The sequence below is a fragment of the Aulostomus chinensis genome, chromosome 9 (assembly GCF_037954235.1).
Source record: "Aulostomus chinensis isolate RoL2024-O1b breed Wild chromosome 9, RoL_Achi_v1.0, whole genome shotgun sequence".
Lineage (NCBI taxonomy): Eukaryota > Metazoa > Chordata > Actinopteri > Syngnathiformes > Aulostomidae > Aulostomus > Aulostomus chinensis.
In genome coordinates, this window is record NC_141328.1 from 13,409,579 (window position 1) to 13,423,885 (window position 14,307).

Sequence of the window (14,307 nt, forward strand, 5' to 3'; positions counted from 1 at the left end):
GATTACCCGTATTAATTTGATGTCACGGAGAAAGTTGCTATTTATGAGTTGCTAAGTAAAATTAGACATTTTTTTCAACCACATTATAAAAATAATAACCGAAAAACGTGTCGGCTGACATTTTGTTTCTACAGCAGATACAGAGAAAACAGTGCAAAAGACAGTCAGCACCTACATCAAACAATATAACATGTAAAATGATTTTTTTTGTCTATAGCAAACACAACACAACATTTACTGTATGTTTTTTTTAAAACAACACTGCAGGTGCATAAATTCAAATTGTGTTCACATTTTTTCTCCGGCTGCTGTAGTGTATTTGTTGCAAACCCATTAATGTTGCATACAAGATGTGTCAAGATGAATAAAAAAGATTCACCCCAAACTTTACAACATAACTGCTCAAAATACTCTCAATTGCAATTTGTTGCAGTAAAACTGCACTGCAGCACTAGTCTAAGGAGCAATTGTCTGCAAATGCCATTCAAAGCAACAGTCTTGTTCGCAGGGCCATGATAGTGATCACTTTAACGTTGTTTGATTTGACATCATTACCTTATTCGGTTCATTAACTCACGACCAAAGGTTTTTTTTTGATTGTCTACTGAGAAATAGCTTCTCATCTATTTGCTTAAACATCATGCCGACTTTTTTCAAGATTGACGATTCAAGAAGTTTTTTGTCTTTCTGATGTACAAGCGTAACTTTTGTTGGGTAAAACTCAAGTGCATAAAACATTCTGTTAAAAAAAAAACCCACTAGGTATAAAAGACAATTCAAAAATTTACAGCACTATCAAATTAAGAGAGTCACATGCTAAATCAATGAACTGCAAAAGTCAAATATTCCACATATGTGTAAATGTGTGCAAGGGTGTAAGTTAGGTCATGTATTTAAAAGTCTAGTGGCCTGAGGAAAGAAACTATTCCTCAGCCTGCTAGTCTGACTTGTGAGGGTCTTCCCTGAAGGCAGTGAGAGTAACAGGCTAGGGTCCCTCAGGGACTTCCTGAGGCAGCATTGGTTGTGCAGCTCCATCATACTGTGTAGCTCACAGTCGTTTACAGTGCAGTGTGTATGCACTCTGGGAACCCATATGCTGGTGCGTTTACTTGTCTGATTGATGCAACCTTTAAATAGCACTTCACCCATAACATCATTAACCAAAGACCAGCCTCTTTTTGATCCATGGCGCAAATGTTTTCTGGTGTCCCGAAATAACCTTACACCCTTGTTGCACCAGAGCATGCCTCATTAACATACTTAAGCACCTGCAGCTGGAGGCAAAGCGCAAGTTCATTTGCTGGTGGTGATGAGTTACTAGGAAGACTATGGGCCCTATCTATAAATTTTTGGGTCTGTCTGACCAAAGTGAGATCCTCAACTCACTAGGTGGCACTATGCTTATCAATGGGTTCCTCAAAATGAGACTAGATTATCGAGGGAGTTTACAATGGGGGTTCATGAGACTATAGCTGACTTCAGTACAGCATGTTTTTTTTGTTCATCCTTCTTCATGATGTTGAGTCAGTTGGAGATTTTTCAATAAGGAGAGAACACAGAAGGAAAAGGATCATCTTTATTATACAGATAAAAAAAAGAAAGTATTGTGTTTAGCGAGTAGACTTCACAAAGACATCTGATCCCAGAGCAGCTGTGATGGAGTGGAGATACAGGTGACAGTGGTAGTAGATAGTTATCAATGGGACTAGTAGCAGATGATGAGATGGGACTGATGATCCTCTGGAGACAAGGCGCCGGGGAGATGAGGAGGAGACGTGCATGTAATAGCAGCAAGCTAAAACTAAGCAGAAGGGGAGACATTTTTAAAACAACAGTAGCAATATGTTAGGCCAGCCATGAAAATAAAGTGATCAGGAAGAGACAGCTGAAACTCAGTAACGCCCCTGGGTATTTGACAGCTAAGAAGTGATTGAGTATGCATAAGAAAAGAGAGTGACAATTCAGAGACGAGTCCTAAAACTACACCTCATCGAGTTCTTTAAAGTTCTGTTGTGCTTTTACAGTACCCACTTTAAGTACCCAAAAAGGGAAAATGATTATCTTCATGATGTATCCACTATGCTTAGGGTTTGGTCAGATTCAAGCACAAAAAAATTGTTTTCCTAAATATCTGAAACACACACATTTGAGGTTGGAAAAGGTTTGCACCAAATAGCCCAAATCAAGGCCTCAAAACAAGAGTCCAAAAACAACTGGGTGAGGAAATGTCACATGTAGAAATTCTGACTTATATCCATAGTTTCAAAAACATTTCCAGATCTATGTGATGTTTTCAATTGCAGATGTTTTGATTTGTGAGAGGAATTAATAATTCTATTCTTTTCTCAGAAAGTATTACATGGACATCTATGAAACAAAATTAAGCATATTAATAGTGCTAAAACTGATCATGAGTCATGAAAAGGTTTGGTGAAAGCAGGCTTTTATTTTTTAAAAACATACTAAACTATGAATGAACCTTATACACATGGTCATTTTAGCTAACAACAGCAAGTTACAGAAGCAATCTGATTTCTATGACAATAAATATCTGACCTGCTTATTGGTAAAATTGTTTGATGTCATTTGAATCAGTTCTTACCCGAAACAATATTAACATGTGAGCTCCTACTGTTTGTACTGACTTTTGTCAATACATTTTGAAAATAGATTAGCAAAAGTGTCACTCTCTATCATAGCTACCAGAGCTAAAATCAGAAGCATGACCTCTGATCTTACTCTACAGCTGCTGCACATTGACAGGTGTTAGTTGTCCGTCCTGCATAGTGTTAGCCTTACAAAGGAGATTTATCACCATAGTCCCTCCCTCCCTCCCCATTGCTAAAGGACTACTATTTCTAGTCAAGGGCACAAGACATTCAAAATAGCCATAACTGTGTCTCTATTATCACCAAGGCATCTAACTCAACTCTATATCCATGACACAAAAAAGAAAATGATGTGTAGATATGTAAACTAAACATTTCATAGTACATGAACACCTCACCTTCAATCTGACCAGGGTCGCTACTCTTCAGATTGTTGCAATATGGAGGGCTTATGTGTTTATGGGGAAATCGATATGATTGACCTTAACAAACATTCTTTGTAATGTAATTCTTATCTTAGAGTCTTTACTTTGTCCCATGAGGATCATGTAAGATGGAATAATGAGTCCATTACTGCTGCTATTAGCTTATTACAGACATATTGGCATGGTTAGCTGTCAAGGGATTAGAAAAAACGTAAAAAAATACGTACAGACAGGCAAACGACATGTTAAAGTGATTTATTAAGAGTGGAGTGCATGGTTTGCCCAGCAGAGAGCTCTGACAAGCTCATATTACACCAGTAAATGTTACAGTCTGAACAAACTGAATCTGAGTTACAATTATTGAACAAAATTGAATGGCTTCTCATCAAAATGCTTGTTACTGAAACAAATAGTAGCGAATATGTCATCTGCAATATCAACATCAGCATAAATACATATTCTCTGAGACACCTCTTTGCCAGAGAGCCCCCCCACCTGATAAAAATGTGAAATTTGTTTTCACAGCTGTTACAAAAGATTTATATGATGCAATTTAGCAATCTTGAGGGAATGCACAAGATTAAGCTAAGTGTCCATCAACAGAACGTTTCCATCAATGGTTCTCATCAGTTTCAATCAGTTAGAGCTTTTCTACAAAATTACAATACAATGGGCTCAAAAAGTAAAGTAAGGCAACACAGTATAATGAACTCCAATCCAGGAAAATGACAGCGCAGTTAATAAAAGGTACAGTAGAACCCTGTAGTACAGCAAACGATGATAGATGAATGGATTAAGAAAATGCTGTGTGACTTTGACACCCTCTGCTTCTGTGGCAGGCTGTTCCAGAGGTGAGGACCATAGACAAAAACTTCTGCTTCCCTGTACTTCTGCACCTGAAATAACCACAAATCAGAGTCAAAATACTGTACTAATCTAGACAGAGTACATATCAGACATAACATAACAGACTCTGATAAACATCATTTTAGACATTTACTATCCAACTTTTGCTTTGTTTTTTTAAAAATTTGACTGCATTACTAATTTTAGTTATGGCCAAATCAATTCTCAGCATGCTGCATCATGTTATCTTTAACTTAGCATTGCTCTTTTAATTTGACTGTCTCTAGCTTGAAGTTTCACACATATCACAGTATTGTATATAGTTACACAGCTTGTATCTTACCTAAGTTTGACCAGATTTAAAATACCATATTTGTTTTTGAAAGGGCAGTATACCGTAGATGAAGTCTGACAATAAAAGTATACCATGTAAAGTACTAGTCAGATGAGAATGAGGTCATGTCTAAGTACATCCTCAGCTGAACACAGAGACAGTTTGTAATTCCAGCTTGTCTACACTTAGAGTGGCGCTTCAGTCAGTGTTCCACTATTGTCAGGTGGCTTCTGTTGTTTCCCATTTATAGATCTCCCTCTCTTTCTTTTTTCTCTTCTTTGGTCTATTACCACTCCCCCTCTTGCTCTTGAATTTTGTGGGATGGGTCAAGGGCTTTTTTATGTCACACTCCTCTGACAGTAAAGGCTAAAGCACTGCAGCTGTTAGTCTTTGTCCTCTATCTGAGTACAGCAGTGTATCAGAGGCAGGGACAGCCCAGCAGCCATGGATGATGTATATAAAGCAGCGGTGAGTACAGATAAGGCCAAGTACATTCCTCTCTCTGATGACAATTTCTGAAATATGCAATTATACAAAAAACCTCATATAAAATGATCAGGCAGGCATCTGCTAACTGTGATCCATTTGATCAAATTTGGGGCTATAATGACAGTTGTTGACTTTGAACTAGAGGAGCAGAGTTACTGTAGAGTTCATCAATGGTAGGACAAGAACACCCAACACTATATGATAATCAATCGTGACTGTCCTGCAGTAGCGATTAACCTTGAAGCAACAATTTGCTGTGAATATCAAAGATTGATCCAATTGTTTTGGTATTACTCTGAAGAACAGAACTTACACAACATGCAGAACAGAAGGACTGTAGCAAAATTGCCATTTTGAGATGAAGAATATTTATTCATTGATGTAAGTAATATATATTTCAAGAGGTCAAGGTGATATGAACATTTCATTTCAAATTATGTGTAGGACACTGTGGCCATGTATTTTTGGCTGATAATTGAAGTATTAGGAAACAGGAGGAGTGAATATTCCGTGGTTAAAAACATTTGATTTAATTTTTTTGTAAGAAGAATTGTTTTCTTCTCTGAGACTATTACAGAAAATATACAGTATAACAGTTAGCTTTCTGAAAGAAATGTGAAAATATTCAAATAATTACGATGGAGCCTACATGTGGATGGGCTCCAAATCTGGACTGTAACCAAATTGTAGTGGTTTGAGATTATCTCTGAATTAATGCACAATCTCCTGTGTTAACCAATCATTTTCTTTAAAAAAAAAAAAACGCATTACTTGTATATTATACTGTTTGTATATATGTATTATACTGCTGGAGTTGGGCATACTGACTGACAGTAGAACAAAGATCAGCCGGACAGAATAAGAACAGACACCCCCACCCACCCCCAAAAAAGAATAAAAATTCCATAACAATGACTGCAGTGCATTGCAGTCATTGTGCACTAAGAGAATCACAGGGTGATCAAAGGATCTCCTGTCAATTAAATTAAATTCCACAAAAATAACTGGTTCAGTTTAACCTACAGGCAAAAAAAGATAACTAATGCACAAGGCTATAGCCACATAATTTTTAATAGTGTGCATATGTCTTAAAGTTAGCTGCCAAGCTAAAAGCCTTTTGCAACATAAATCAAACTTTTGTAGCCAGAAAAGCTCTGCCATAGAAAGTTTTCTCACACACACAGCTGTGGGATTTTGATTATACTGCCATCTTCTGGTAAATTAGAACATTACACCCTACAAAAGGCATGAAATAAACCAACAGTACTTTTAAAAATAATTTCATTTGATCAAGTAGATTTTTAAAGGTCTATGGATACCCTCCACACGTGGAAAGGTCTACAAAAACAGTCCTAACTAAAGGTGTGTCCCAAATCGCATACTTCCATACTACATACTTAAAATTTTGAGTCTACTCAACTCAAAATGGAAAAAAATATGGATAGTATGCAAACATTGAGTATGAAAAGTACCCGGATGACCTACTCAAACCGATCAAGGTTTTGAGTATGCGACTGTGGACACTCGCCGCACTTATTTCATCGATAAAAATGGCGGCCGATTGTGGCGTAACAACGTGCGCGATGAGCGTTCAGTTTGCTGTTTTACTGCTTCAACAATTGACAAACAAGCGCAGGCCAAAGGTGGCGGTAATTAGCTGATGCTGATGCGGTGTGAGCCGATCACATATCGGCGTAGAAGAAGACATCATGTCGTCATTTCCGGTGAGTGCTCTGCGCGGCAGTGTCCGATTTGGGACAGCACTGCACCCTCGAAACTGGTGTACTGCCCGAGTGAGTACATAGTATGCTTAGTATAGTCAATTTGAAACTTTTAAGTATGCAGTATGGAATGCGATTGCAGTATACGATTTGGGACTCACTTCAAGAGTCTATTTTATATCTGACATTAAACAGAAATACATCTTTGACAATGCATACATAATGGAACCAAAATAATACTTTAGAGAGGCAGATTGATTGACTCCATACATTGTTATCAATTCAACAATCAATAGCATGTCAGTGGAGCTGAGCAGCTAAGAATGGTTACAAAGTACATGTAGCATGAATAATTAGGGCCTTATGTTTTGTTAATCATAAAATAAATACAATAATTCGTTTAGTACAGCCATGGAGTTTAAAATCCAATCTACTTGTCAAAACATCATGTAAATGTCTCTGTGTTCTGTGTCTTTTGTTCTTCAGGTTGAGAATTTGACAGAGGAGCAAAAAAATGGTGAGGAAAGTCCTGCAGTTATTGCTGATATAGTACATTTATACAATAACGGACCAGAACAACTACTGCGATAGTATATAAAGAAGACGTTCTGCTACTGAATTGCATTATTGACTTCCACAATTTTCCCTCACAATTCAAAAATGAAAAAAATAAAATATGCATACACTGTTGCTTCTTGTGTATATGGGTTAGACTGACAGACAGACAGACAGACAGACAGACAGACTACTTTATTAATCCCTTTATGACGTTCCGCCAGGGAAATTGCACTTTCCTCAACATTCATTCACAGCACTTTTACGAGGGAATATTAGGGAATCTGTTAAAGATTCTGGCTGTCATTTTGAATTCATTCTTGGTCTAACCAAGTGTTTCTAGATTGCAGGGCCCATGCATGGTCTTTTAACGCCCTCTAGCGGTTCTACAAATACCCTCAAATTGATTCTTGCTTTTTTTTTGTCAGATGAACATTAATCAAAGTTGTATCTTCACACCATACCACACTCATTAAAAATATTTAATTTTATTCAGATAGTTTATAATTCACGAGATAAACCAAAATAATGAGCTTTTTTTGAAAAATTTACTTTGGGATATGGGTCCGTTATACTGTACATATGAATATGCATTGAGGCAGGAAAGGTGGATATCCCTATATTCTTCAAATGTGATTGAAATACAAAGAGTTTTGGAAAAATAATTCTTGACAGGACCCTAACCCTTAATTTGTTGCTCAAAAATGTCAGTGACTACTTGTAGTTTTATGGGCACTATAAGTCCCAAGTTCCCCTACAGCTTTTATTAGTGTTTTGTTTTGTTTTTTTTTTTGTTAGCAAGAAAAGTGGTATTCATTTACCTGTGATGGAATATGATTTCTGCAGTAGATCATGGGGGAATGTGTAAAAATGATCACAAGTAATTTTGTCCCAGTTTAATCTGGTGATCTGATTAATGTATGTGGTGGTTAAAACAAAATGTGTACCATTTTTTGACGCGTACAAACTCATGTATTATTTTTCTTCAAGTGGGAAGGATGAAAGAAATCCACATGTAAGATTGTTCCAGTCTGTCATTTTCTTGTAGATGATAGAATGCAGGTAATATCCCATTGCCTCTCTACCAAAGCAGTTCTCAAAGCGCTTAGCAATGTTGGCTCACACACACTCACACACTGATGGCGGAGGCTGCCATGCAAAGAGCCAACCTATTCATCAGGAGCAATTAGGGGTTCAGTATGTTGCTCACGGACAGTTTGACAGTCCCCGGGGGAAGCATACGTCTAAATTACATGTCAATAGTTTGACATATCCTGTATCAATACTGATAATACACCCTGTTAAAAGGAAAGTCATTTCTTAAACAAAAATGATGTTTTATGATGTATCAGTGCTTAAGTCTGGTTAGGTTAGCCTCTAAAAAACACTTGCTCAGGAAAATGCTATTGCTATGAGAAATGGGGAAGAGATGAGGGGTGCAGAGGGGGTGCTTGTACGGTGCACAACATTTAGTTGACATTTATGGGGTTTCTTGGGGAGACAAATCGCAAGCATACAGTACAGCACTTCAGAGTCACACTGCTAGCGATCAAAGATTTATGTAAATTTGGCAAACTGAACGCATTCTGATTGATTGACAATGGTCTACAGCCAATCAGGACGCAGAACACAATGCGCTGTAAAAAAAAAAAAGCATTCAAAATTGCACTAAAAAAAATCAGTGAAACTGCGAGGCTGCTAAAGGTAAACTACGTTATAGCGAGGGACCACTGTAGTAGCTTTTGAGAATGTGCCTTTTTGTCATAGTTGTGGATGCATTATTTGAGTGTCATGTAGAATTACGACATTAAAGTTAGGACATGCATTTCTGTTTGTATGAGTGAGTAACTTAACCACTAATCACATTGTCAGACAGTAACGGTCCGTATGTCTCTTCTAGAGTTCAAGGCTGCCTTTGATATCTTCATCCAGGATGCAGAGGATGGCTGCATCAGCACCAAGGAGTTGGGGAAGGTGATGAGGATGCTGGGGCAAAATCCCACTCCTGAAGAGCTGCAGGAGATGATTGATGAGGTGGATGAAGATGGTATGTTAGCACTGTTAAGCCAGTGATATCGATGCCCATAGATCAGGAACAGTTCCAAGTTGTTTAAAGAATTGTGCAATTTACTGTCTATAATTTAAGAATAGACAAAATGAACAAGGATTCTAGCCCTTGCCATCTAGTTCTCATAATGTCATCAACATCACTGCCAGGAATATCCCTGCATTTCACATTACAAGGATTATTTTTTTGTATGTGCCAACATTTCTGCGCAGCAAAGACGCTTTTGCTGACTGAGCTGGCAACCTTCAGTTAACCCTCTGATATCTTGACTATGGATAAACAACTTAGTAGCGTAGCTCTTCAAGACTTTCTAAATGTTATTAGATGAAATGGATCAGATTGTGGTGGTGAAATTTATAATTTCAAAGGGCATATATGATGCTTTAAACAACAAATCAATCTCAATTTGGCTGCAGCAGCCACAATGGAGCAGGCCACTGCATAGATTGCTACTTCAGGTTAGCCCTCATTTAAACTGAATGTATATAAATAATATTATCATGCAGCTCTTATGTATTTACAAATGTTATCAGGCCAAATGAATCAAATTATGAAAAGAATAATTTACTGCATGACATCATGAATAATTTATCCAACCAATAACCATTTTCTAGCCAAAATAGTTACAACAGAACAGGCAACAGTGAAACCTGTGCCATAATTTGCAAAATGATAGCTTGACCCTGAAAGCAAATATTTAACCCAGTAAGGGGATTTAGCCTATATCCCAAGTAGATGCCTTAAACTCAATACTTTTTCACCATTGTGTCATTTCCAGAATGCAGAAAAAGCACACCACATATGTTTAGTTTGAAGGTATTGGTGCCCCATTGAAACCAAATGATGTAGTTTTGAATATGAATATTTCACTCAGGACACAACACTACAGTTAATGACAAGTTACAACTAGATGCTACATCAATTCACGAGACTGATAGCAAAGTCTTAAATGACTTCAATAAAATATAAGTAACTAGAGGGGCATTACATCACCTAACATATTACATTTTTGTATGTCACAGGCAGTGGCACAGTAGACTTTGATGAATTCTTAGTTATGATGGTCCGCTGCATGAAGGAGGAGAGCAAAGGAAAATCAGAAGAGGAATTGGCAGAACTTTTCCGGATGTTTGACAAGTAGGTTTGTCTTTGAATTTATCCAAACATGCTGCACAATGTAAAGAAATTAACACAGAGTACTAGTAGCAGACTGAATGATTGTGTTAAATATGGTTATTTAGTTGTCAATTGAAGCATTACGTTGACTTTGACTAATAGCAAAAAATCAGTATGACAAACAAGTACGGCACGGTACTCTGAGAACAGTTTAGTGTCCAACTTTTTTTCCACCTTAGTTGGACGGGTGAAAAGGGTGAAATGTTTCACACGAGTTTAAGATTGAATTTCTTAATCTTGTGTTTAGGAATGGGGATGGTTACATAGACTTAGAGGAGCTGAAGGCCATGCTGGAGTCTACTGGAGAGGCCATCACAGAAGATGACATTGAAGAGCTGATGAAAGATGGAGACAAAAACAACGATGGCAAGATTGACTATGATGGTACAGAAATCAACCTAATAGTAACACTCTCTTCATAAAACACTCAATAATTGAATTTTGCTTGCAATTATGTCAAAAGTTGGATTTGCAAACCTATCTTGGTTTGCAGGATAACTTAGGTAAGTTAGGTAGCTAGTTAAGGTATAGTTATCCAAACTACAGAACAAAATACATTGCTACTCCTTAATTACCCCTCACGGGGATAAATACATTTTTCTGAATATGAAACTGAAAAAATGAATTGTGAGCATTTTCTTGTCATTATTTCCACAAAGACAGAACCAAACTTCAAAAGCTGACGTTTCTAAAAGTAAAAGTTAGCTGCTGGGGTTATATTGCATTGTAAAATTCTTTGTGAATTTGTCCCCACAAATTTCCACTACCAATAGTGCAAGATCCATTATGAATATGAAACAGAAAAAGTTAAGTTTATTTATATATTATATTACTCTTATACTGTTATATTACTGTACATATATATACGTATAAATATATCTATATAGTTTTAGTTCCGTGATCGCTATAGAGACATTAGAGTTACTTGGTAACAGTACATAAAGCTCTTGTATTAAAGACACACTTTGCTTTTCTGCATTGCATGACTGCAAGCCTTGCTTGGTAATTAATGCTTTTCTTTTCAAATATCCCCTTACATCTAACTTCTAAAGGGGTATTGCTTTCTGCTGTAAACCATTTATGGTCACTATTTAAGTGTTGGTAGTGTTTCGACAGAAATGAGAAACTCATCTCAGCTCCAACCTCTTGCTGACATTCCCACATTAATGTCAAGCCAAATGCAACTTATATAGACACAGTGTTCATTTGGGAGTTTTAAACCTATGTGTCTGTCAAGCCCCTTTCACACTGCACCAAAAACACAGGTCAACACAGGTTTTTCGGCACTCTGAAAGGGTCGACTCGGCATTTCGACCTGCGTCGACCGACTCGCCAAGTGACCGGGGTATTTAGTGGCTCAGCTTGGCCTGCGGTGTGAAAAAGGCAACCCGCGTCGTCTCAGGTTTCACGCGACCTTCCTGTCGCATTCTGATTTTGTCACTGTGCCGCCTGTCAGGCTTCGCCTGCTTCTTCGGCTCCCTTCCAGACGAGCCAAAAACTCCATGCCCCTTTGCTGCTTTAGCGCTCTGACATTTTCCAATCTGTGCCGAGTTTGTATGCTTTGCAAAAGAGACAACATCGCAATGCATGCAACGGCAACGCTAACGTTTGACGTGGAGACGTCCACGTTGTTGTTTGTTTACCTCTCAGTGTTCCGGCGCACGTTTGTGTGAAATGGTGACGCTGTCAGTGCGATGATGTACAAGAGAGAAAAACACAGGCACACAGCCCTCACAGCGGGAGTTCAGACCTGGGTCTTCTGGAAGCTTGAATGTGCCCTAATGCCGAGCAAACGTGGGTCCAAAAACTCGCGTTGACACGTGTTTTTCAGTGTGAAAGGGGTATCAAAGACACTTGAGGATACATTATGTATTGCTATACAATCAGAAAATACAATGTGTTTGTATCTTAAACCTTGGAGCATATTATTTGACATCATGAAATGTCATGCTAATGTTTGCTCTGGTTTACCAGCACTATGCTGGACAGGTGCCATGTCTGTCGGCAGGAAAACATGTCATAGCACTGTGGTGGAAATAAGGTTAAAATTTACATTTTAAAATTTACAACTCATTTCCCTTCACTGCCAATCAGAACTATGGTAGATAAATACCTGTGACTAACTGCAGTCATTTAGCCTGTACCATGACTCACTAAAGGAAAAATGCTTTTTTCAATGTCTTGTCGAAGCATTTAACTGCATATTTTCTCTCTGGCAGAGTTCCTGGAGTTCATGAAAGGTGTTGAATAAAGGATTCAGCTGGAGCCCTCACAATGCAACATCCTTACTTTCCGAATAGGAGTCTGATTGATAGCAAATTGCTTTATTTCTGATAGTGAATCAAATTGTCATATGTGACTATTTTCAATAAACGACTTTGCAGAATTGCATATTTGGTCTGTAGTATAATGTAGTAATAAATTTATGACACTATATATTACATTAATAGATAAAATTAAAACCCAACAGCTATTTGTACAAGACTGCAGATTGGGAAACTGTAAATCTCACTTCTCTAGAAACTGGTTACTGTGACATTATTTTTGTTTACTTTTTGAGTATATTTTTTTAGTAATTAAAAACTCAAAAATTAAAGTGTTTCACTTTTATATCAACTATTGTTCGTAAAGTGAGTTTCTGCAAAAAAAAATAGGCTTGGTTTGTTTTTGGATGGGGAGGTAAATGTCAAAGTATCCTTTAACAAACTAGGATGTGAGCTACAATTGTAACGAGTAATTTAGCAGCATATGTCTCAATCCAATTGTATACTTTCAGTCCAAAATCCAATTTACTTAATACAACTATAAGAGGCAGTTGTGTACATCATGTTTACTTATTTTTTTACACTTAAAGTACACTTAAAATGTACTATATAAATATAAAGTGGGCCAAATTAGTATCAAGTATTGAAAGACTGCGATACGAATACAAATATACTACTAATTAATACGTCGATCTTTAGCGTGACTCTAAAACATCTAAGAGTTGACAATTTCTTCTGATTCCACTGTCAATCCATCAACTGAAGCTTCGCAGTGGCATTAAAAACAGGAAGGCCAGAATACCTAACAGTTATTGGTTGGGCTGAGGGGCATGAGTTGCCCTCCCTTGTAGTGTGTATCTTCACCAGGGCGAATGTCCGTCTGACTATAGATTATTGCACAGACTGTAATGCCACTGCTTGTTCTTGCATTAATAAACCTCAAGTGATACTACTGTCAATGTTTCTGTCTCATCCATGAAACATTACACTGGTGTCAAGGTAGGTCTCTACAAGTTTAAAAAAACTTGTAATTTTTTGGACTGATATAACAGAATTGGTGAGGAAATGTAAATTTTTCACATTATTCCCAATAAACTCAAAAGGATCATGGGGTGAGTTTGTGTAGCTCAGTCCATAACATAAAGACATTGTCCAAGTCTGTAGTGTATAATATTCAGGCAGGTAATCTGTAGCACTATAAAATTAATTCAGTTTAGAATAAAATAGGATTTTGATGCATTATTAGCTATGATGAAATATTTAAACAACAGTTAGAAAAAGCACTATAAGTAATATTTTCACTCTATACTTTCTCTGTACTGTATAGCAACTCCCCCAAGGAAAAAGCTTAACCCTTAGAGCCCCAAGCGTCGTCGTCGTCATCTTCCACTTACCCAGTTGGTCCGGGTCAAGGGGGCAGCAGCCTCAGCAAGGAGGTCCAGACTGTCCTCTCCCCAGCTGCTTCCAACAGCTCTTCTGGAGGAATCCCGAGGCGTTCCCAGGCCAGCCAAGAAATATAATCCCTCCAGTGTGTCCTGGGTTGGTCCCAAGGCCCCCTCCTGCTCGGAAATGCCTGGAAAACATTCTGAGGGAGGCGCCCAGGAGGCATCCTCACCACCTGCCCGAACCACCTCAACTGACTCCTCTCGACATGGAGCAGCAGCGGCTTTACTCTGAGTCCCTCCTGAATGACTGAGCTTCTCTCCCTATTTCTAAGGAAGAGCCCAGCCACCCTGTGGAGGAAACTCATTTCGGTCGCTTGTATTCGCGATCTTGTTCTTCCAGTCATTACCCAAAGCTCATGACCATAGCATAGGTGA

At 37.9% G+C, this 14,307-nt stretch overlaps 1 protein-coding gene across 2 annotated transcripts; it reads left to right on the forward strand.

The window, feature by feature from the left end:
- The first annotated feature begins 4,569 nt into the window (after positions 1 to 4,569).
- Positions 4,570 to 13,431, forward strand: LOC147255857 (troponin C, slow skeletal and cardiac muscles-like). Of its 2 annotated transcripts, none has more exons than XM_086212657.1 (6): positions 4,570 to 4,682; positions 6,911 to 6,941; positions 8,880 to 9,026; positions 10,070 to 10,184; positions 10,471 to 10,607; positions 12,443 to 13,431. In XM_086212657.1, the coding sequence occupies exons 1-6, from the start codon at positions 4,659 to 4,661 to the stop codon at positions 12,472 to 12,474; spliced, it is 486 nt and encodes a 161-aa protein (XP_086068783.1). In that variant the 5' UTR covers positions 4,570 to 4,658; the 3' UTR covers positions 12,475 to 13,431. The 2 variants fall into 2 exon arrangements, with proteins under 2 accessions (XP_086068783.1, XP_086068784.1); XM_086212658.1 differs by lacking the exon at positions 4,570 to 4,682 and adding an exon at positions 6,439 to 6,496 and having other exon boundaries at positions 8,912 to 9,026.
- Positions 13,432 to 14,307: the final 876 nt, after the last annotated feature.

Coding starts and splice junctions, on each gene's coding strand:
- LOC147255857 (XM_086212657.1), top strand. CDS start 4,659: ATGGATGATGTATATAAAGCAGCG. Junction 4,683..6,910: donor ATGATGTATATAAAGCAGCG/GTGAGTACAGAT, acceptor TTTGTTCTTCAG/GTTGAGAATTTGACAGAGGA. Junction 10,185..10,470: donor CTTTTCCGGATGTTTGACAA/GTAGGTTTGTCT, acceptor TCTTGTGTTTAG/GAATGGGGATGGTTACATAG.